Genomic DNA, 23,899 nt, shown 5'->3' with positions numbered 1-23,899 from the left:
GTTCTAGCCAGAGCAATTAGACAAGAAAAAGAAATACAAGGCATCAAAATTGGAAAGGAAGAAGTAAAACTATCACTGTTTGCAGACGATATGATACTATACGTCGAAAACCCGGAAAAATCCACAACAAAACTACTAGAGCTAATAAATGAGTACAGCAAAGTAGCAGGTTACAAGATCAACATTCAAAAATCTGTAGCATTTCTATACACTAGCAATGAACAAGCGGAGGGGGAAATCAAGAAACGAATCCCATTTACAATCGCAACTAAAAGAATAAAATACCTAGGAATAAATTTAACTAAAGAGACAAAAGACCTATACAAAGAAAACTACAAAAAACTGCTAAAAGAAATCACAGAAGACCTAAACAGATGGAAGGGCATACCGTGTTCATGGATTGGAAGACTAAATATAGTTAAGATGTCAATCCTACCTAAATTGATTTACAGATTCAATGCAATACCAATCAAAATCCCAACAACTTATTTTTCAGAAATAGAAAAACCAATAAGCAAATTTATCTGGAAGGGCAGGGTGCCCCGAATTGCTAAAAACATCTTGAGGAAAAAAAACGAAGCTGGAGGTCTTGCGCTGCCTGACTTTAAGGCATATTATGAAGCCACAGTGGTCAAAACAGCATGGTATTGGCATAAAGATAGATATATCGACCAATGGAATCGAATAGAGTGCTCAGATATAGACCCTCTCATCTGTGGTCATTTGATCTTTGATAATGGAGTCAAGCCAACTCACCTGGGACAGAACAGTCTCTTCAATAAATGGTGCCTAGAGAACTGGATATCCATATGCAAAAGAATGAAAGAAGACCCATATCTCACACCCTATACAAAAGTTAACTCAAAATGGATCAAAGATCTAAACATTAGGTCTAAGACCATAGAACAGTTAGAGGAAAATGTAGGGAGAAATCTTATGAATCTTACAATTGGAGGCGGTTTTATGGACCTTAAACCTAAAGCAAGAGCACTGAAGAAGGAAATAAATAAATGGGAACTCCTCAAAATTAAACACTTTTGTGCATCAAAGAACTTCATCAAGAAAGTAGAAAGACAGCCTACACAATGGGAATCAATATTTGGAAACGACATATCAGATAAAGGTCTAGTATCCAGAATTTATAATGAGATTGTTCAACTCAACAACAAAAAGATAGCCAACCCAATTACAAAATGGGAAAAAGACTTGAATAGACACCTCTCAGAGGAGGAAATACAAATGGCCAAAAGACACATGAAGAGATGCTCAATGTCCCTGGCCATTAGAGAAATGCAAATCAAAACCACAATGAGATATCATCTCACACCCACCAGAATGGCCATTATCAACAAAACAGAAAATGACAAGTGCTGGAGAGGATGCGGAGAAAGAGGCACACTTATCCACTGTTGGTGGGAATGTCAAATGGTGCAACCACTGTGGAAAGCAGTTTGGCGGTTCCTCAAAAAGCTGAATATAGAATTGCCATACGATCCAGCAATACCATTGCTGGGAATCTACTCAAAGGAATTAAGGGCAAAAACTCAAACAGACATTTGCACACCAATGTTTATAGCAGCGTTATTTACAATTGCAAAGAGATGGAAACAGCCAAAATGTCCATCAACAGACGAGTGGCTAAACAAACTGTGGTATATACGTACGATGGAATATTATGCAGCGTTAAGACAGGATAAACTTATGAAGCATGTAATAACATGGATGGACCTAGAAAACATTATGCTGAGTGAGTCTAGCCAAAAGCTAAAAGACAAATACTGTATGGTCCCAATGATGTGAATCGACACTCGAGAATAAACTTGGAATATGTCATTGGTAACAGAGTTCAGCAGGAGTTAGAAACAGGGTAAGATAATGGGTAATCGGAGCTGATGGAATACAGACGGTGCAATAGGACTAGATACAAAAACTCAAAAATGGACAGTACAATAATACCTAATTGTAAAGTAATCATGTTAAAATACTGAACGAAGCTGCATCCGAGCTATAGGTTTTTGTTTTGTTTTGTTTTGTTTGTTTTGTTCTTATTATTATTACTTTTATTTTTTTTCTCTATATTAACATTCTATATCTTTTTCTGTTATAATGCTAGTTCTTCTAAACCGATGCAAATGTACTAAGAAACGATGATCATGCATCTATGTGATGATGTTAAGAATTACTGATTGCATATGTAGAATGGTATGACGTCTAAAAAAAAAAAATGGTCAGCACAATACTGCCTAATTGTAATGTAATTATCTTGGAATGCTGAATGAAGCTGCATCTGATCTATAGTTTTTTTTTTGTTTGTTTTGTTTTTTTTTTTCTCTTATATATTTTTGTACTTTTTATTTTTATTTGTGTTTTCTCTCTGTGTTATCACTTTATTTCTTTTTCTGTTGTAGTGCTATTTCTTTCTCTAAATCGATGCATATGTACTGAGAAATGATGACCATACACCTATGTGATGATATTAAGAATTACTGATTGGATATGTAGAATGGATTGATTTCTATTGTTGTGTTAGTTAATTTTTTTAATTAATAAAAAAAAAAATGAACTCAAAAGGATTTATCTTTTTATCTGAACTTTTAAAGTTATATCAGATGACAGAAAAATCTTTAGTAATTCAATCTGTGAAGTATCACCTGCATGTTAATTATTAAAGATAATATTTGTGATAGTTACATAAATAATATCTAAATGCATAGTTTAAATAACAGCAGTTATGGAATGTGTATTTTGTATGAGGAATTGTGTTAATTATCTTATATGCAATCTCTTAAACTTCACAATAACCTGTGAGGTAGGTACTTTTATTTTTTTCATTTCCAGACTTCATCAATTTATAAGCATTTAGATGAGATGGCTATTTTTCAGTTTATACTGAAACAGTTTGGTTCTTGTAAAGGTAAGTCAAGTTGTACATATGTCAGTTTTAACTATCATCAAATTAAAGTTTCTATTATAAGTGTTTTTTATTTTCACAGTAAAATAATTTAGCTATGTCCAATAGGAAACATGTTATAGTATTAATTTTTCTGTTTTTAGGGTTTGGACAGAGGAGCCAAAGGCCAAATTTCAACTTTCAGCAGTTTTATTTCAACTGTTAGCCAGAAGAAGGAAGTTGCTGAAAACAGAAGTTCACCTACACATCTTGTTTTCCCTAACATCAAGAATGGTAAAAAAAAAAAAAAAAAAAATTGATGTATTTATAATTATTGAAAGTACACGACAGTTTATGTATTGGTTGGAAGTATGTTATTAACTACTGAATAGTAGATTTTAAATTTAATTTTTATTTTATCCTTTTGAAAGGGAATTGGGTTTTAGAGAAAAAGTTTATTAGACATTTACCAGAAAAACGGATTACAAACAAAAAAGAATGCTCTGTCCTCCAGGTGTTTTAGTGCAGTAGTGACATGTAATTAAGAGGTCTTGAGCAATAACCTTGCTATATGTGGGATATTTTAAAATTATGTACATGTATTACTATTCTGTTACATACACTATAAAATACACAAAAATAGAAAAACTTAAAGGATGAGATGAAGATGGAACAAGCTATATTAAATATTTGTAGAAAATTAATGGTACAGTACTTATGTCTAATATACTTTGTTATTTAAAAAATATTTTATCACTTTATGATACCGGGGTTTGAAGATCTGATTATAAGTTCAATTTTGTCCAATACCTGTATACTACTGAAAGCATTTATACCAAGGTGAAAAAAATTGGAACATTTGTCTTTTTGTAAATGAAAAAATGTAACTCCTCTTTATTTATTTATTTAAAAAATTTATTTTAAACATAACAACATACAAACATGAACATTCTTACCTTATGATCATTCCATTCTTGGTATATAAACAATAACTCACTATAATATCATCACATAGTTGTATATTCATCACCACGATTACCTCTCAGAACATTTACATCAATCTAGAAAAAGAAATAAAAAGAAAAAAGAAAAAAATTCATACATACCATACCCTCTACCACTCCCCCTCACCGATCACCAGCATTTCAGTCTACTAAATTTATTTTAACATTTGTTCCAAATTTAGAGAAGTTTTTTTTTTTGTTTTTTTTTTTTATACATGGGCAGGCACCGGGAAACAAACTCGGGTCCTCTGGCATGGCAGGCAAGTGTTCTTGCCTGCTGAACCACCGTGGCCCAAATTTAGAGAAGTTTTAAGAGTAATACAAGTAATTGCCACATGAGCTTTCCCCAGATTCACCAATTGTTTACACACACACATTTTTCTGACTAATTTAAGATGATTCTTTCCCAATCATTAGAAACATGTTGCCCCTTTACCCCTAAACACTCCCTTGTGTATTTTCTAAGTGTAAGAACATTATTTTACATAGCCACAGTATATTACCAAAATCTGAAAATTTAAATTTATTCAATAGTATTATCTAATCCATAATTCATAATCAGAATGTGTCAACTGTCACAACAATGTTCTTTATAGATTTTTACCTCAGTTCAGGATCTAGTTAGGATCACCAATTTAATTTGTCCTGTTTCTTTACACTCCTTTAATCTGAAAATTTCCTTAGCCTTTTTTTCCTTTCTTGACATTGAATTCTTGAAGGGTATAGGCTGGTTATTTTGTTTAATGGGCAATTCTTCCAGGTTATCTGATGTTTCCTCATGATTAGATTCAGGTTATATATTTTTTTACATCAGAATGAGAGGTGAGGTGTCCTTCTTAGTGCATCCTATCAAGAAACAATGATACTGGTTTACCCTCACTGTTGGGGATAGTAACTTTGACTCCTTAGTTAAGGAGATGTCCTCCAGGTTTCTTCAGTATAAAGTTACTGTGTTTCCCTTTGAAAAAAAGTATTTTGTAGGGAGATATTTTTTTAAAACCTTTTTTATTGTATACTATAACATAAACAAAGCAAAGAAATACAAAAGCAATAGTTTTCAAAGCACTCTTCAAAAACTGGTACAGGATAAATCCCAGAGTTTGTCATGGGCTATCATCCTCTCAGATTTTTCCTCTAGCTTCTCCAGAATATAGGAGGCTAGAGAGCTTAAATACTTTTTTTATCGTCACAGTCAACTTTTTTTCCTTCTTTTTTTGTGAGCAATAACATATGTACAAAAAAGCTATAAATTTTCAAGCAGAGCACCACAATTAGTTGTAGAACATACTTCAGACTTTGACATGGGTTGCAATTCCACAATTTTAAGTTTTTATTACTAACTGCTCTAAAATACTGCAGATTAAAAGAAATATCAGTTTAATGATTCAACATTCATATTCATTTGTTGTCTTATCTTCTACCATCATCTTTGATCTTTCCATACCTCTCATTGGGGTTGTGGGGCTATGGCAGTTCTAAATTTTTTATATTGGGAGGGTCTGTCACTAATATGGGGTAAGGAGATGGAACTATCTGATGTTCTGGAGAGGCTGGGCTAGGTTTCAGGACTTATCTGGACCAGGGACCCATCTGGAGGTTGTAGGTTTCTGGCAAGTTACTCTAGTGTCTAGAACCCTTGTGGAATCTTATATATTGCCCTAGGTGTTTTTTAGGATTGTCTGGAATGGTCCTGGTTGGGAATTGGCAGGTTATGATAGGTAGCAAGGTCAACCTGAAGCTTGCATAAGAGCAACCTCCAAAGTAACCTCTCGACTCTGTTCGAACTCTCTGCCACTGATACTTTATTAATTACACTTCTTTTCCCCCATTTGGTTAGGATGGAGTTGTTGATCCCACGGTGCCAGGTCTGGATTCATCCCTAGGAGTCCTCTCCCATGTTGCCAGGGAGACTTCCACCCCTGGATGTCATGTCCCATGTAGGGGGGAGGGCAATGATTTCACTTGCCGAGATGGGCTTAGGGAGACTGAAGCCACATCTAAACAACAACAGAGGTCCTCCAGAAGTAACTGTTAGGCATGCCTATAGGTAATCTAAGCTTCTGTGCTACCTACATAAGCTTCACAAGAGTAAGCCTCATGATCAAGGACATGGCCTATTGACTTGGGTGTCCCTAAAATTTGACACAGTATCAGGGAATTCCCTGATGGTAAGATTTAGTAGTTCCACAGTCTTTCTCCCCTCCCTCAGGGGACTTTGCCAATACTTTTTGATTATCTGGTTAATATATTCTAGGATGTTTCCAGGCATTACAATATCTAACAGGATTAAAGGATGTCTATCTCATTCTGTGCTCTGTGTGTTTCAAATCAGCTATACAGATAGGTTGAATTAGATTATGCACTACAGAAAATTTCAGTTCCATATCAAATAAGCCTTTCTTCCTTTGGTCTCAAAGAGTGTGTGTGGTTCTAAAATATAGACACTGTCTTCCTTACCCCTATGTTCTGAATTATTTTATTGCCATCCTGTTCGGCTTTGTTCTTATCTCTAAATATCAGTTTATATATATAAAATAGCTTCTCAGAATCCAGATAATAGTCACTCTGGGCTTAATGTGTCTGCTCTAAAAGCTTGCAGTTTAGGCCCTTGTTTTCTTTTTTTTTTTTTTTTTTTTTTTTTACATGGGCAGGCACCGGGAAGTGATCCGGGGTCCTCTGGCATGACAGGCAAGCATTCTTGCCTGCTGAGCCACCGTGGCCCACCCCCCTGTTTTCTTATAAGCATTTTCTAAAGGTGACCATACCATTGTTATTTTTTTGTTTCTGGCTTATTTTGTCTCACCAAATGTCCCACATGTTCATTGACATTGTTGCCTACCTCACAACATTGTTCCTTTTGTAGCAACACAGCCTTTGATCATTAAGTACACCATTGTTCGCCTGTCTACTGTTCTGTCAGTGCATCCTTCCGCCACCTGCATTCATTGGGCATCATGTAGAGTGCCCAGAATCCACAGTATGCCAACATTCTCAATTTTAGAAAATTTCGTTGTTCCCAAGAGACAAAAAACCATAAACACACCCTCACCAAACAGGAGATCTAAACCTCGTAGGGAGATATTTTAAGACTGACTAAATGTCTCCTTCCTCGTCCAGCTTTCACCCAAGTAGTTTTAACAACCACTGATAGTTTTCTAATTCCAGCATTCTTTTTATATTTATTAGTTGACATTCACGTGTAAGGAAGAATATTCCTTACTCTCCCATATATTAATTTATTCATGTATGTTTATCACTTTGACCTCATGGATTTCTATTTCATTTGCTGGGTTATCTATCATGTCATTTTTTATTTTGATGTTTAAATTAAAGATTTGGCCAGTGGGACCCCTTTCTGGCTCTTGGTCTTATGTTGTATTGATATGCACCTATCATTTTTTGTGCACTTCCTTTCTTTCTGGTGCAATAAGAAGTTCCAAAGTTTAGACTTACTTTGTACATTTCCTACCTTAGCCCTGGAATCAATTTTTATTGAGTCCTTTGTTTATTTTCACAGTTAGTACCCCCTCAATCTATTCCAACTACCTTTTTTCTGATCTGGTTTTTTAAGCATAGATAATTTATGCCTGTTATAGAACTTAATATAAATGGAATTATTAGTAGGCATTCTTTTGTATTTGGTTTCTTTTGCTCAGCATATCATCTGTGAAATTTGTCTGTGTTTTGTATGTCAGATGTTTATTCTTATTACTGAATTGTGTTCCATTGTATGACTGTACCGTAATTTGTTATCCCATTCACTAGGAATAACTTAGTGATGGGCATTTTGGCTTTTAGAAATTGAACAATATTTTGGACTTTAAGAAACAGCCTTCTAAAAAACTAATGGGTCAAATAAATGAAAATGGATATTAGATTAATAAGATTGATAACCTCCTAAAAAATTGATCAGGTAAGTATTTAGAATTGTATAACAGTGAAAATACTACATGCCAGACTCAGGGGATATACTTAAAGCAGTGTCTTGAAGGAAATATATGGCCCTAATGCTTATATTAGAAGAAAAGAGAGACCGAAATTGAATGAGCTAAACATTCAACTTAAGAAATTAGAAAAAGAAGAATAAAATTCTTTATTTACAAAGAAACTAATTTGGAGGAGATATTAAAGACAAGAGAAGAAACAACATAAATATACAATGTAGAGGGTTAGAAAACCAGAAATTTATTCTTCAAGAAATTTAACACAATAGACCAGCCTGTGATAGTGTTAATCAACAGCAAAGAAAAATGCATCACTAAGTGATATTTGGAATGAAAAGTGGTTCATATGTAGACATGATTAAGGCATTAACTTTTATGAATAAATTTATGCCAATATATTAAAACACTTTGATGAAATGGATGAATTCCCAGAAAAATATAATTTGCCAAAATGATTCAGGGAGAAATAGGAAGCCTAAATAAATCTATAGCATTCCTACCAACCAACAGTCCTACCAACACGCGCACACGCACACACACATGCGCACACACACTTCAGACAGTTTTACTGGCAGATTCTAATTACAGTCTTATATAAGCTATAGCATACTGTTGATATAGAAAAACTATTTTCCAGCTCAATTTATGAGGTTAGCATGACCTTGATTCCAAGAACTTGGCAGAGATAGCATGAGAAAGAAAAATTATAGGCCAGTTCATTCTTGATTAGAGATGCAGAAATTCTAAACAAATTATTAAGAAACTAAATCTAACAACGTGTAAAAAGAATAATGTATCCTCATCAAATTTTACTTATCCCAGGAATCCAAGATTAGTTTAACATTAGAAAATAAAGTAATATTAACTACTGCATTATCTGATTGAAAGAGAAAAATCATATGATCATCTCAGTCATTTGTTGAAGATATAAACAGTAAAGTCCAGCATCCATTCATAAAAACACATAGTTTATTGACCAGGAATAGGAAGAAATTTCCTTAGTCTGATGAAAGATATAAACCAAAAACTTATATGAACATCATACTTAATGAAAAAATGTTAAAAGCATGCTCTTTAAGATCTGGAATAAGACAAAGGTGTCTGGTATCACAACTTTTAGTTGACGTTATAATGAAGATCCTGGCCACTATCGTAAAACAAAATAAATAAATAAATGATAGAAGAACTGGAAAGAAAAAAACTCATTATTTACAATGATATGATTATCTACATAGAAAACAGAGTAATCTACAGCTTAATTGTTAGAATTAGTAAGTGTATTAATTTAGCAAGTTGTAGGAATACAAAATAATATTACAGGTCAATTAAATTCTAACGTAACAGCAAAAAATAAAAAATATAAAAATAATTTTAAAATATACTTGCATCTGGGCCATTGATGATAATGTGCCTTGAAACAAGGAGTATATGAAATGATGATTAATTCAACTGTTTGTAACATGAGGTTTAAACAAAGTACTATTTATAAAAGCTTTGAAAAATAATGTATCTATGTGTATTTGAATGTGTTTAAAAGGGAAATTTCTAGGTTGTGTATATGTTTTTAGAATAAAAATTAAAAAAGAAAAAACATAAGGGTGCAAGTATAGTTCAGTGGTAGAATTCTTGCCTGCCATGTGGGAGACCCAGGGTTGATTCCTGGGCCATGCACTTCCCAAACAAACAAGCAAATAGACAAAAAAACTCAAACAAACAAAAATTCAGCGAATGTATTAGGGAAATGCAAATCAAAACCACAATGAGATATCATCTCACACCCACCAGAATGGCCATTGTCAATAAAACAGAAAACAAGTGCTGGAGAGGATGTAGAGAAAGAGGCACACTTACCCACTGTTGGTAGGAATGTAAAATGGTACAACCACTGTGGAAGCAGTTTGGCAGTTCTTCAGGAAGCTTAAGTATAGAACTGCTGTATGATCTGGCAATACCATTGCTAAGTATCTATTCAGAGGACATGAGGGCAAGGACACAAACAGACATTTGCACACCAATGTTTATAGCAACATTATTTACAATTGCCAAGAGATGGAAACAGTCCAAATGTCCATCAGCAGACGAGTGGTTAAACGAACTATGGTATATACATATAATGGGATATTATGCAGCTGTAAGACAGAATAAAGTTATGAAGTATGTAAGAACATGGATGGACCTTGAGGTCATTATGCTGAGTGAGATTAGCCAGAAACAAAAGGACAGATACTGTATGGTCTCACTGATATGAACTAACATTAGTGAATGAATTTGGAGAATGTCAGTTAAGAACAGAGTACATCAGAAGATAGAAATAGGGTAGATATTGGGTAATTGGAGCTGAAAGGATACAGATTGTGTAACAGGACTGAAGGTAAAAACTTAAATAATGTTAGAACACTGAAAGAAGCTGAATGTGAGAATGATAGAGGGAGGAGGGTTGGGGGCACAAATGAAATCAGAAGGAAAGATAGGCGATAAAGACTGAGATGGTATAATCTAGGAATGCCTAGAGTGTACAATGATAGTGACTAAATGTACAAATTTATAAATGTTTTTGCATGAAGAAGAACAAAGGAACGTCAGTATTGCAGGGTGTTGAAAGTAGATAGTAATTCATATTTTAAAACGTTAACTTATGTGTGAGACTAAAGCAAAAAATGTTTATTTGGAACAAAATTTACGTTTTGACTAGTGCATCTCTTAATATAACTTATATGGACAGTTTAATTGAATATCATAAGTACATTGGAACCTTGAGTAGGGCATGAGATTTTGTAGGTTTGTCCAGAGTAATGCCCCAATAAATCCCAGAGTGATTTGAACAGTGAATAAAAAAGTATTTGCAAAGTCCCCTTGTGGGAATGGTAAGAAAGAGGGAAAATTCCACTTCCCCATTTGGAGAAGGCTTGATATTCTCACAAGCAGTGAGGACAACAAAATCAATAGGCCAAACTCTCAATTTTGGGGTTTGTTCATATATGAAACTTATCCCTGCAAAGGATATGCTAAGCCTACTTAAAATTAGGCCTAAGAGTCACCCCCAGAGAACCTCTTCCGTTGCTCAGATGTGACCTCTCTCTCTCAGCCAACACGACAAGCAGACTCACTGCCTTTCCCCCTCTCTACATGGGACATGACTCCCAGGGGTGTAAACCTTCCTGGCAGCACGGGACAGAAACCCTAGAATGAGCTGGGACTCAGCATCGAGTGATTGAGAAAACCTTCTTGACTGAAAGGGGGAGGTGAGAAATGAGACAAAATGAAGTGTCAGTGACTAAGAGATTTCAAATAGAGTCGAGAGGTTATCCTGCAGGTTATTCTTATGCATTCTATAGATAACCCCTTTTTAATTTAAGGTGTATTAGAGAGGCTAGAGGAAAGTGCCTGATACTGTAGAGCTATGTTTCAGTAGCCATGTTTCTTAAAGATGATTGTATAATGATATAGCTTTCTCAAAGTGACTGTAAAATTGTGAAAACCTTGTTCTGATGCTTCTTTTATCTATGGTATGGACAGATGAGTGAAAAATAGGGATTAAACATTAATAAATAATGGGGGAACAAATGTTAAAATAAATTGGGTAGAGGGAAATACTAGTGGTCAATGAGAGGAAAGGGTAAGGGGTATGGTATGAATGAGTTTTTCTTTTTTCTTTTTAGTTCTTTTTCTGGAGTGATGTAAATGTTCTGAGAAATGATCATGGTGATGAATATACAATTATGTGATGGTATTGTGAGCCAGTGATTGCACACCAAGTATGGAATGTTCACAGATTAAGAATGTTCATGCTGTTTTTTGATTGGTTTTATTAATAAAAATAAAAAAAAATCAGCAAATGATGCTGCAGTAAGGGGATACTCACATGTAAAAAGAATGAAACATGACCCCTGCCATACAGCATACAAAAAAAAAACCCATAGGACTCTACAACATAGTGAACCCTATTATAAACAATGGACTATAGTTAATAGTAAAATTAGAAAAATGTTCTTTCATGAATTGAAACAAATGTACCACAACAATGCTGGGTGTTAGTAGTAGAATGATATATGGGAACTCTGTATTTTATGCATTACTTTTCAGTAAACTTACAACTTCTCTAATAAAGTCTAGTACAGTAATAAATCCAATAAAAGATGTGCAGTAACTTCTTGAGTAAAATCATAAAACTTTATAAAATGATGTTGAGGAAGACCTAAGTACATTGAAAGATATACCATACACATGTATAGGAAGACAGATTTTTGTGTGGAACTTTTCAGGCTGATGTGAAAATGATCATGTAAAAACAAAGAATCAAAAATATCAATACGCTTCTCAAGTAGGAGACAAGGTGGGGGAATATATGTTGCCAGATACCAAGATTTAATATGGATACAGTATTATATTGGTGTAGAAATAAATAGATTGACCAGTGGAACAAAATAGAGGGCTCAAAAGCAAACTTACACATAGGTGGAAACACAAGTTTCTATATATTGACACTTCATCTCAGTGGTGCTATGAAATTTGGGTGTTGTCTTGATTTTCCAGGGCTGCTATGACAACTCCCACACAGTGGGTTGGCTTTAAACAATAGGGATTTATTGTCTCACAGTTTTGGTATCTGAAAGTCTGAAATCAAATTGTCAGCAAGGCCATGCTTTCTCCAATGTCTGTCATGTTCTCGTGATAGTTTTCCAACAATCCTCTGTCACATAATCTCTCTCTCACTTGCTTCATTCTCCTACTTTTGGCTTCTACTGACTTCAGGTTTCTTCTGATTGACCGTGTCCGAACTTTCTATGTGTTTTAAGGACTCAAATCATATGGGTTAAGGCCCTCCGTGAGTCAGTTTAGTCTCATCTAAATAGAATTTTCTAAGGGTCCTAGTCACAAATGAGTGTACACCTTAACTAATAGTAGTATTTTCACCAAAGGTCCCATTTACAAATGAATTCACTGGAATGTGAATTAAGACTTTAACATGTCTTTTTTCAGAGGATATGATTCAATCTCCAACAGATATCCAAATGGGGAAAAAATGAAATTTATTCTCTATTTAAAACCAAACATTAAAATCAGTTCTAGGAAATCAAATGCTTACATGTTAAAGGCGTACCTATAAAAATTTTTATAAGAGAATAGAAGAACATACTTTTATGGCCTAGAATTAAGAAAGCCTTTTTAAAACAGGACTCAGAAAGTACTGACTTTTTAAAAGTAAAAGACTGATAAATCAGACTATATTAAAAATAAGAACTTATGTTTACCAAAATAAATCATTAGGAGACTGAAAAAGAGAAGCTACAAATTGGAAAAAAGATTTTTGCAATCCACATAACCAATGAAAAAATAATCCAGAATATTGAAAAATTCTTAAAAATTACTAAGAAAAAGAGCAAATAACCCCATAGAAAAATGGGCAATAAGTTTGAAAAGACAAATCACAGAAGAGGGAAAATAAAGAACCACTAAACATATAAAAATAATTAGTAGCAGGAAAAAGTACAATAAAATCATAAGTAGGTACAATTTCACAGCCTCTAGAGAGGTAAACATTAACAAGTCTGACAATTAAGTTTGGCAAATGTGGTACGCAGAATAATGGTCCTGCCATAGATGTCGCTTGAAGATGTGAATATGTTAGGTTACATGGCAGAGGGAAATTAAGGTAGCATATGGGATTAAGATTGCTAATTACCCTTAATATAGGGAGATTATCCTGGGATTGTCTACATGGATCCAGTATGCTTACCTCTAGTATAGCCTTAGAGGTTTATGCTTAACTCTAGCATAGCACTAGAGCTTCTAGAGATTGCTGAAGTTTCTTGCCACAGGCCCTCTTGCAATATCATAGTTTAATCTTTCCAGGCTGACAGCAGATTCCTTCGGTCAAACCCTCTTTATGATTCGAATCTCTCTGGCTTTGTTTTCTGCAACCAGTGGGAGAAAACTGTCCTTCTAAAGGGCCTATATGATTAGATTTCTCGTATCTGGATAATATCACTATTTTAAAGTCAAGGAAGTAGTTAATTTAATTACATCTGCACAGCCTCTTTTGTCATATGGTATAATATAATCATGATGGTAACACCAGGAGGTGGAGATCATGATGATGGAGGGGTGCCTCTTAAAATTCTAACCATTTTAGAAATGGAAATGAGCTCAGAGAGGGTGACTTGGCTAAGGTCACACTGTCAGTTAATAAAACCAAAATTCAGTCCCATTTGCTGATGACAAAACTCTTGTTTTGACAGATAGATGAAACTCTTAATTGGCTGACTTTCCTTGCCTGATTAATCATTTCACATTAATGACACAACTCTAATCATATCACCTCATGACTCCCTAGCTTCCCAAGTTAAATTTAAAAATGTACCTTGACATTCAAGGACTTTCATGATATTGCAGCAGCTTTCAGCTTATCTTCCATTTCTCTCCTATATTTTACTTATATTTCAACTGTTCTCCTGGAATGTCTTGTTTCTGCTTTGCTCAGAACTTTTGCAGTCTGTTGCTACTCTCTGGAATGCACACTCCCCTCTTCTTCATCTCTCAGAATCTTCATAGCTACCTCATTCACTAAATCATTGCTGTTTCTCCTTAACCAAGTATAACTCTTCCTTTGACTTGCCATTTAGTTTTTTTTATTATCTCTTTGTAATTTTCCAACCTTGTGCAGTATCATTTGTATACTTGTCTAATATCCTCTCCTAGACTGTATGCTCCATGAGGTAATACATATCTTTGTAATCCCTGCAGAGCCTCGAGAAGACCTTTGTCCGTCAGAGGTTATTAGCAAATATTTATTGACTAGAATAAAGCAAATAAAAGAAAACTCAAGACAGGAAAAATAGCTATGAGTGTAGATGTGTCAGAGCTGTAATAACAACAGCTGCAAAAACTTTATGTAGTACTTACTATGTGTCAGATAGTATTCAAAGCACCTTACGTGCATGAACTCGTTTAATCCTTATTTTGGCCTGAGGCATTATTTTCGTTTCACTGATAAGGAAACTAGGTCAGAGAGAGTTTTAAGTGACTTGCCTTGCATGGATTCACATAGCTAATGAATAGCAGAGCCAGAAAAAAGATGAAGGCCAGGGTACTTTTGGATGATGCTTCATTAAAAGAAGAGCTGGTTAGGAAAAAAAAAAAGGTGAGCTCTGAAGAGAAGAAAATGAAGGTATATTATGACATGGAAATCAAGGGAAAAGAAAATTTTAAGAATAGGATTTAGCCAACAGTGTCCTTAGTGAAGAGAGGGCAGAGTGTGTAAGTACTGAGAAAAAAATCATGTATTTGTTGGTTAACGTGGTCTTTAGTGACTTTTAAGAGAGTAGATTCTGTAGGATGGTATAAGATGTGGCAGCCCAGGGGTCAGGAAGAGGGTAGAGCCTTGAGCACACAGCAGGATGCATGACTAGAAGCGCAGGCATTGAAGGTCACTGAGTCTAATCAGTGCTGGTAATCAATTTTCATGAGACTTCTTTGTGGCCAGGACACGTGAGACCCTGCTATATAACGCACTCCCCTTCCTCTTGTTTTTTGCAAATCACTGATTTCCATTTCCCAGCCAGCTGCCATTGGGAAAGAGCTATCTCCTGTTAGTACGTCCCAAATTAAACTCATGGAGAACTTTTTGCCTGGTATGTTCTTTGGTCTTAGGGACTGATTAGTCCAGTCCAGTTCTCCCCAACTGGACTAATAGCCCTCCTGCAACAGGCCACAGGACAGTTCGGATTTTATAAGAATAAGAAAAACTACCAGGCTGCTGCCTCTGTGGCCAGATCACTTTTAGATCATCTATGAAAGAGGCCCTGAAGACTAAAGCAGCAGTTCACTGCCTGAGAGAAGAGCTTAAGTTAGAAAAGGATAAACAGGTAGCCCAAGCAGAGTTGAAAGATGCTTTAAATGTAAAGCAATTCCAAGTAGATGAAAATTTGCAAACATTAGCATATCATTGCCCTAGGATAAGGGGGTGGAAGTTACCTAAAGCTCAAGTAATAGTAATCTAATTCCTACATTGGAATTCCAAAGTTTGGAGCCCAGTGGATTTTTTTTTTCCAATGATGAGGATCCCCAGTCTGACTGGGAGGAGGATGAAGGGTATAAATTTGTTTGCCCTCTGGCACAATGTAAGATTAAGTCAGAGCATGTCCCGGCCTAACTGCCCCCAAGTAGATGGGAGGGTGTCATTGATGTGGTTCCAGCCATGCCCGCCAAGCAAACAGTGAATGTTGCAAGCAAGTAATGAATGTTACAGTACAGGATTTTACCACCTCTGAATTATGAGAGATTGGGACTCAGTATAGAAAAAAACCTGAAGAACTTTTATCAAATTGGCTACTGCAATTGTGGGATACAATACAATTGTGGGAGAGTGCAGATGGTATATTCCTCTCGGCATGAAATGAGTAAATTGTTCGCTCTTACCACCCATCCTTTTCTGTGTCAATGCATGCATTTATTACCTCCAAAAATGGAAACAAATTTTCTATTTAATTGGCTCATTCCAGTGTAAGGAGGTGTGGCCCAGTGAGGGGGGTATGCCCCATCAAACCTCCCCATTGGAACACAGTTGACGAACTACAAGATATATTAAAAGAATGTTTATTTTGCAAGAGCTGCCAGAATGCAGTATACCAGATATGAAATGGCTTTTAAAAAGGAACTTTGTCAAGTTGCAAGTTTACAGTTGTAAAGCCATGAAAATGTCCAAACTAAGGTACTCAGAAAAAAATACCTTAACTCCAAAGAAAAGGGCTGATGATGTTGAGGCTTTTCTCTCAGCCGAGAAGGCACATGGGAACGTCTGATAGCTTTCTCACCTGGCTCCTTGCTTCATGAAGCTTCCCCAGGTGTGTTTTCTTATGTATCTCCAAAGGTCTCTGGCTGTGTGGACTCTGCTGACTGTTTTGGCTCTTTCCAAAATGGTTCCCTGTTAAAGGACTCCAGTAGGTGATCCCACCTTGAATAGAGAGAGAGACATCTCTATGGAAACATCAAATCAAAAGTTACCTTCCACAATTAGGTGTGTCACATCTCCATGGACAATAAAAAAGATCCCACCCAACAATATTGAATGAAGTTTAAAGAACATGGCTTTTCTGGGGTACATAATAGCTTTGAACCAGCACAGGGGGCTAGGAATGAAGCATGCAATTTACACCCTGGGTTCCACTGCATCAGATAGTGTAACCTACATGGCAGGAATTAATGAGGTAATCCTACCTACTGCTCCCAATCAGTGGCATGGGACATTAGTGCCCATTCTTAAGCCCACTTATAGGACAGCCCATTTCACAGGCTACCTAAATGATTGCACACCTGGGAGAGACAGATCGCTTAAGACGAAGGAGAGCTGGAATTAGAGCAACAGTCACATCCTGAGGAGACATGATGCTTTCAACTTGTTGTAATGTAGACAAATGTGGAAAGATCTAATAGCTTGTGGAGCTAAAACTGTATTGATGGGCAGCCAAATGCAGTATTTGTTGAGCTGTGAAACAAGTTGCCCAAGGAGCAGAAGTTTATTAAGGCAATTCTAAACTCCTTTACTACAAGGAGTTAACACTCAGTTCTTTAGTTTTCCCTTAAATCAAGCCGGTCAACCTGTTTTCATCTTCACCTGGGAAGAAAAATAAAGAAGAATAAAAAGAGTTTTCATCGTGTTCCTACAAGGCTATTTATATGGCGTGATCATCTGCCACAGTCTTGTAGCAAAGGATTTAGTTCAGTGGAAAAGTGTAACCCATTATATTGCCATGTTAATCAGTAACTATTTTTCAGGACTAAAAGCCTGAAGCTCATTGTTGTTTCATTTTGGAAGTCTGGGATGAGCAGTTGATCAGGATAAGTTGCAATGCTTTGGCTGCCCTGTCAAATTCTTGGGACTGTTGAGGTTTTAGAAACCTTTCATTCCTCACTTTGCCCAAATATTAAAACCTGTGTGTTTTGATTAGGAAAAGCTATACACGGGAAGTGGAATACCTCCCAGCAGGCTGCCTTTGAAAAAGCCAAATGGGCTATTGTACTCTTTCAGGTTTTATGGTAGGGTTGGGGGGCAGAATCCAGATGTGGCCAGTATACATATTGGGTTTAGGTGGGGCTTGTGGCAAAGGCAACAGGCAAAGTGAGTTTTCTATCACCTTTTGGGCTCAGCTCTAGAAAGAAGCCAAACGATAGACAGTTCTTTAGAAAATCAACTGTGTGCTGCTTATAATACCTTATTGTAAGTTATAGAACTACCTCAGAATTGCCCTGTGAAATTGAGGACAGCCATCCTCAAACAGGGATAGACATAGGACACTGCCATTAAGCCTCACTCTGGCAGTGTACAATTGAACACGTTAGTGAAATGGAAAGCTTATCTGCTACAGTACAGTGTTTTCATCAATAACCCCTTAAGCACAAAGATGTGTATTCTAGGACCAGTTTCCTATGAAGAAGCAATAGCTGTGCAACCTAGTTCGGACACTGTATGGTAGAAAACTGGGACTATGCAGAGCAGCCATTGGGCTCTATTAAGGGTTTTTAATTGTGGTCAACCAGTTCTTGAACCAGGAGATACATTAACTGTTTATATTGGCTGGATAGACAACCTGCCTGGGGCTTCTCACTTACTGGAAACACCTTGTGGTAGCCGACCCATTCTGAAGCCAAACGACTCCCACCTGAATTCCCTGAATTGATACCATCCCTATGGCCTTATGTTTGGAGTTCAAACACCAAAGTTGATTTTCTTATGGATTTAAAAACTCAGGAGGTTCCTTATCATTGCGGTCCAGAGGCAATGCCAATCCTGCAAAGAGAATGTCATAAGTGGACTAGGCTGGGTTTTGTGGTAAGCGCTGGAGATGCTCATTGACCAAGACAGATGCAAAGAGACAAGCCAGTTGTATCCAGCCTCGCCACAATTCACAGCCAAAAGCTGCTTCCATCCCATTAGATTAGTTAACTACTGGACCAATGCAAGTCCTGTGAAAACAGGCAAAGGGACAAGCAATGCTGCAACTGCAAAAAGTAATGAAAATAACTTGCTCTTGTCTGTGCCACAAGCATTAGAAACTGGGGAAAATAAGGTTACTTGACTGTGATCATGGCCAGTGCAGCCACGCTGATTAGGATTCCTAAGCCTATGGAGTAATAATATTTTTTATAGGGATGGGAAAATATTATTTTCTCAGTTTTACCAACTAGAAAGATAAGGTGCAGGTAGGCTTATAATTATTGTCTTAATTCTAGAATATGTCACTTAGTTCTTATGCTCCCTCTAAAGAATTCAGCTTGTTAATGTCTGCTTTTTTTAAAAGCTGATACAAGTGTGTAATAAATAAAGAATTATCTGCCAAAGGAGAGTTTTAGAGGAAAAAAAGATTGAACAAAAAAGTTGATGGCTTAGAGGGACCTATTTTTTTTTTTAAGACAAATATAAAAATAAATAGCAACAGTATTTTTGTTAGATTTACTAATGTCAGTTGATAAGAACTTCACTGTGTTGGGATCCTATTGAGGCAACATTCTTAAATGGTGAAGCAGAGCATACACTGAATGAACTGCCATCGTTGGGTGCTACTGGTCTGCCTTGGATTGTGACCCCTGTGAATTGGACTGCCCTGCTAGCCTGGCAGAATTCAGTACATCAGAAGATCTGGAAGGGAATCTTCACATGTAGGACTGGGTTCACAGATTTTGTGAATTGTCAGCAGAATGACTTGGTTCCCTTTTTTTGGCCTTGGTGGCATCACTTTGTAAAGTTGTCTCTGTGGGGGGGACTCCTAACATTCTGTTGTCTCTTGAACTGTTGTGGAATATTGATACAGTGTCTGTCCTCTGGTCAATGGACTGCTGCAGCTGGGTGGATCGTGGCAGCCAAGGGTGGCACCCTCCCTCCCTTAGAGAAAAGGGTGGAACCTTGAGCATACAGCAGCCAGCGTGACCAGAACACAGACATTGAAGGTCACTGAGGCTAATCACTGTTGGTAATCAACTTTCACAAGACTCAGTTGAGACTTCTTTGTGGCCAGGTCTCATGAGGTTCTGCTATATGAGGCATTCCCTTTTCTCTCGTTTTTTTGCGGGTTACTGATTTCCATTTCCCAAGCAGCTGCTGTGAGGAAAGAGCTGTCTCCTGTTAGTAGGTCCTCAATTAAACCCATGGGGAACTTTTTACTTGGTATATTTACTTTTTACTTGGTATATTCTTTGGTTTTAGGGTTGAGCTGAGCTGGAACATAAGGAAAAATCAAGTTATAAAAAATTATGAGGAAAATTAGTAGTGACAATGTAGGGGCAGGTATAGACTGCCTTTATAGTAGCTTAAATTGAAGAAAAGAGAACAGTGGAATCTTGCAGATTTATTATTGTGGAATAATAAAATGAGCAAAATACGAAAGTGATGTTAGGAAAGGATCAGGAAAAATATAAGCAGAAGGGTCGAGATGTTGACTCTAGCAGGGAAGGAAGGGTACTTACACTGTGGAATCAAGGGAGGATTATTACAGGGTGGAAATAGGAGGAGAAAATAAAAGTAGGAAAGCTCATTATTTTCTAGCCGTAAACTCAGTAAAACCTCCTGGAAGGGTTAGGAATTTTAAGAAAATTGAAGCATGTACTCTTGAGAATGATAGCCATACCCTTCTTTCTCTGAATTTTTTGTTCAAATTTCTTAGCCTTTGATTCCAGACTCTAATTCCTACCTTTTCCATTCTGTCTGTTCTAATCTCTTGATCTCTAAATCCACCTTACCAATTTCTGTGCTTACCACCTGCCTACCTCCTGCTTGAGTGGACCTGTTGACTCTGAACCTGGCCCTTCTATTTGAAGGTCTGCTTCCTCCTGGTTGTTTCTTCTGAATGCCACCTGAATTCAGGTCATATATAAGAGATTCTAGAAAGAATTCTTTTGTTGAATGGGACGTTAAAATGAACTCTTCTAAATGCAGCATGTTTACAATTCCTTGATCTTTGGGGAAGCTGCTCTTACTTGTCACTAAGATTTTTTCTTCAAAGATGCATCATTCTTGACAGTTATTACACTTTTCCTCCCTCTTTTCTGGTAGCAGGACCTTTGCTGGGTATTCTCTTAACAGCTTGCCTCCCTCTGATCTTCACGTGGTATTTGAGAAGCCACAAAAGCCAGCGTGGGTTTACCTAACAGCTGAAGGATGCCTTTCCTCCCCATAGATCACATGACTAGGTATGCCTGTGGAGTTGGCTGTCCTTTTGAAGATCTGAGAAATGTAGGAGTTTTACCTACTACAACAGCTGCTAAGGATGATACATCTTCGGAGAAGCAATCTAGATGATAAGTAATGATTGTTGGTGGGAGATTTAACACTACATTCTCTGACTCTTCTGCATCTTCCTTTCTAAAGGGATTATGCCCCTTTTCAGACTTATTTAAAACATCTTTAAACAGAACAGAATGTCCATAAAAGAAAGTAAGTTACTCCCCACACCTTTTAAAATAACTTTGTGCTCTTGGTCCTTCAAAAGAGTAGACATGAACTCCGGTATTTACCTTGAAGGCATGTTCCACACACAGCTCAGCCCATTTCATGAGTTTACTTTAGCAGAACCCTGATGTAGCTTATTGACCTGTGCAGTTTTTACACGCTACACTCTGGAGAAATTCGTCCCATGATGTTTGCCACTCCAAAATAACAAAGCAGTGGTCTTAATTTCAAAAAATGATTGGATCTGTGTGTAGTGAGGTCCTATGATCTATTCCTAGGTAAAGTGATATCTGATTTTCACATGCGTCTCCAAGAGCAACTTGAGGGGCAGACAAGAAAACATGCTGTTAAAAGAAACCCAGTACAAAACTTACTATCTGGAGAGAGAAAAGAACTTGTTAACAGCTGCTGTAAGATTCCTACCCTAGAAGAAGTATCCTAAAGGCCTCAAATGACCCCATCTCCCAAGTTTTCTTGAACTGATTTTGGACTTAATTTCTAAGATCCTTCCCTAGGTCAGAGTGAGTACCTCAAACTTAGCTATTCTTAACTATTCGCACTGGAGAAATGTTATCTGTCAAATACTTATAGCACCTTGTTACATTCATTTGTTTATATGTCTGTCTCTATACTAGTCTTTAAAATAAAAGCTCTCCTTGAGCTTTTATTTTAGAGAGGGAAAGGGCTATCTTTTTCTTTTTTTATATTAAAGTTAATTTTTGAGTGGATAATGCATGTTCATGTCTCAAAAATCAAAACAATATAGAATCTGAGATAATGGTGTGGTAGCCTATGACAAACTCTGGGGTCTGTACTGTAACTACTTGTTGAAGACTACTTTGGAAACTGTTGCTTTTTTCTTTCTTTGCTTTGTATGTATGTTATATTATACAATCAAAAAAGTTTTTTAAAAAACTATGTAGATAAGTATACACTCATATATCTCACTTTCACACTCTTCCTTGTCCCCTAAAGGAATTTTTTTTAAGTTTCTCTTATAGTCTTTCCTGTGTTCCCTTATAAAAATTCAAGCAAGTATAAGTATATATTTTCATTTTCCATCTTTTCTTAAAGAAATGAAAATATATACTTATATTTACTTGAATTTTCTTAAAAAAAAAAGTAGCTACATATATAATATCCAGCACCTTGGTTTTTTTTACAGTTAATATATCTGAATATCTTTCTATATCAGTACATAGCTTCCACATTCTTTTTTACAACTATATTTCATTGTATTGGATGTACCATAATTTATTTAAGGAGATCCCTATTAAAAGGAATGGATTGGCTTCCATTCTTTTACTATCATAAACAATGCCACAATGAATAACTTTTTTTTTTTTTTTTGACAGAAAGGAAATATTCAGGTGAGTGGGTTAAATTTGGCTCTGTCTATAGGATATTCTTCAAAGTGGGACTGTTGGGTCAAGGAGTAAATACATATATGCTCTTGCATTTTGAATTCATCTGTGTGTCTCCAGGACCCAGCATCCATAGTAAATGGAGCCTGTACTCATTAAAGAATTGAGTAAATGAATAGGAGACATTTTTCCGAGTTTTAGTATGTTTGCCCTGATGGAATGTCAAACCCATCTCAAAGCTACAATTCTTTAAGAAACACCCAGTACAAAATTTCGATTCCATTAAAAATAACCTTGTAAAGAAAAGGCTTTGGGATATCTTTATAGTTAGATCTATAAAAGAACATTTCACCCATGCTTTTATTACAGTTTTATAGACACACATACCATTGAACTTAGTAAAAGGTACATCTACAAAAACTGGTGAATGTATTGCTTTATTTGGCTCTGATGGCTAAAATCTTGTGAGTCAGAGAGCTTTTTTTCCATCTTTCTTCCTCTCTCCCACCTTCAATTTTATTTTTTACCAAATGTTCATAAAAATCATCCTATAGACAATTATATAAACACCACCTATTATGACTAACCTGCCTTTGTCTCGCCATGTTTCAGCTGCCTGCCACTACTGAAGCATTCGAAAGCAATACAAAGTACTGAACTGATAGGGAGATCCTTCAAATTATAGCTCATTTATCACCTGCCTGGTACTCACACATTTTTCAATCATGATCTTAAATAAGAACTGAGTCTTTAAGTTAACTTAAGTCGACTACTACCAGTAACTATCCGTGTGACCTTAAGCAAACAACCCTCATTAGCCTTCATTTGCTCATTTATAAATGAGAAGATTAAGCTTTATAAGTTGTAAAATACCTTCTGCACCTAAGTTTTATGATTTAATGGGGTTAATTTTGCAATATATTGATTATATTTGATCCTTATTCAGTTTTGGTTCTTCTTACCATTTTGTAGTTTATTGGCTCCTACTTCCTTGTAAATTTAGGGCTCTGTTTTGCTACTTGATTTAATATGTAATAGAAGATTCAAAAGTGAAAATAACTTGGATTTTGTAACTTATCAGGCTGGGATTGAATCCTGGCATTGTAACTTAAAAATTGCGTGACTCTGGAAGTTATTCAATCTCTCTATGCTTATTTTACCATCTTTAAAATAGAATAATAAAGAAGCTACCCAGGTTGTAAATAAATGATATAATATATATAAAGATGTCAGCTCCATGCCTGGCATATATGAAA

At 36.1% G+C, this 23,899-nt stretch overlaps 1 protein-coding gene across 14 annotated transcripts in view; it reads left to right on the top strand.

The window, feature by feature from the left end:
• The window catches only part of HECTD2 (HECT domain E3 ubiquitin protein ligase 2), a 163,540-nt gene that overhangs the window by 31,482 nt on the left and 108,159 nt on the right, over positions 1-23,899 (top strand). For 13 of the 14 annotated variants that reach the window (XR_013161632.1, XR_013161631.1, XR_013161633.1 and 10 more), the window contains exon 2: positions 3,055-3,184. Coding sequence is in view for 5 of the 14 variants with exons in the window: in XM_077125455.1 (XP_076981570.1) it covers positions 3,055-3,184 (130 nt within the window). In the remaining 9 variants the exon portion in view is untranslated. Of the gene's footprint in view, positions 1-2,838; positions 2,915-3,054; positions 3,185-23,899 lie in introns of all 14 variants that reach the window. The other variant, XM_077125458.1, reaches the window with a different exon arrangement.

This window comes from Tamandua tetradactyla, chromosome 13 (genome assembly GCF_023851605.1).
Source record: "Tamandua tetradactyla isolate mTamTet1 chromosome 13, mTamTet1.pri, whole genome shotgun sequence".
NCBI classification, from domain to species: Eukaryota; Metazoa; Chordata; class Mammalia; order Pilosa; family Myrmecophagidae; genus Tamandua; species Tamandua tetradactyla.
The sequence above is the reverse complement of the archived record's forward strand: the minus strand, read 5'-3'. Positions and strand labels throughout refer to the sequence as shown.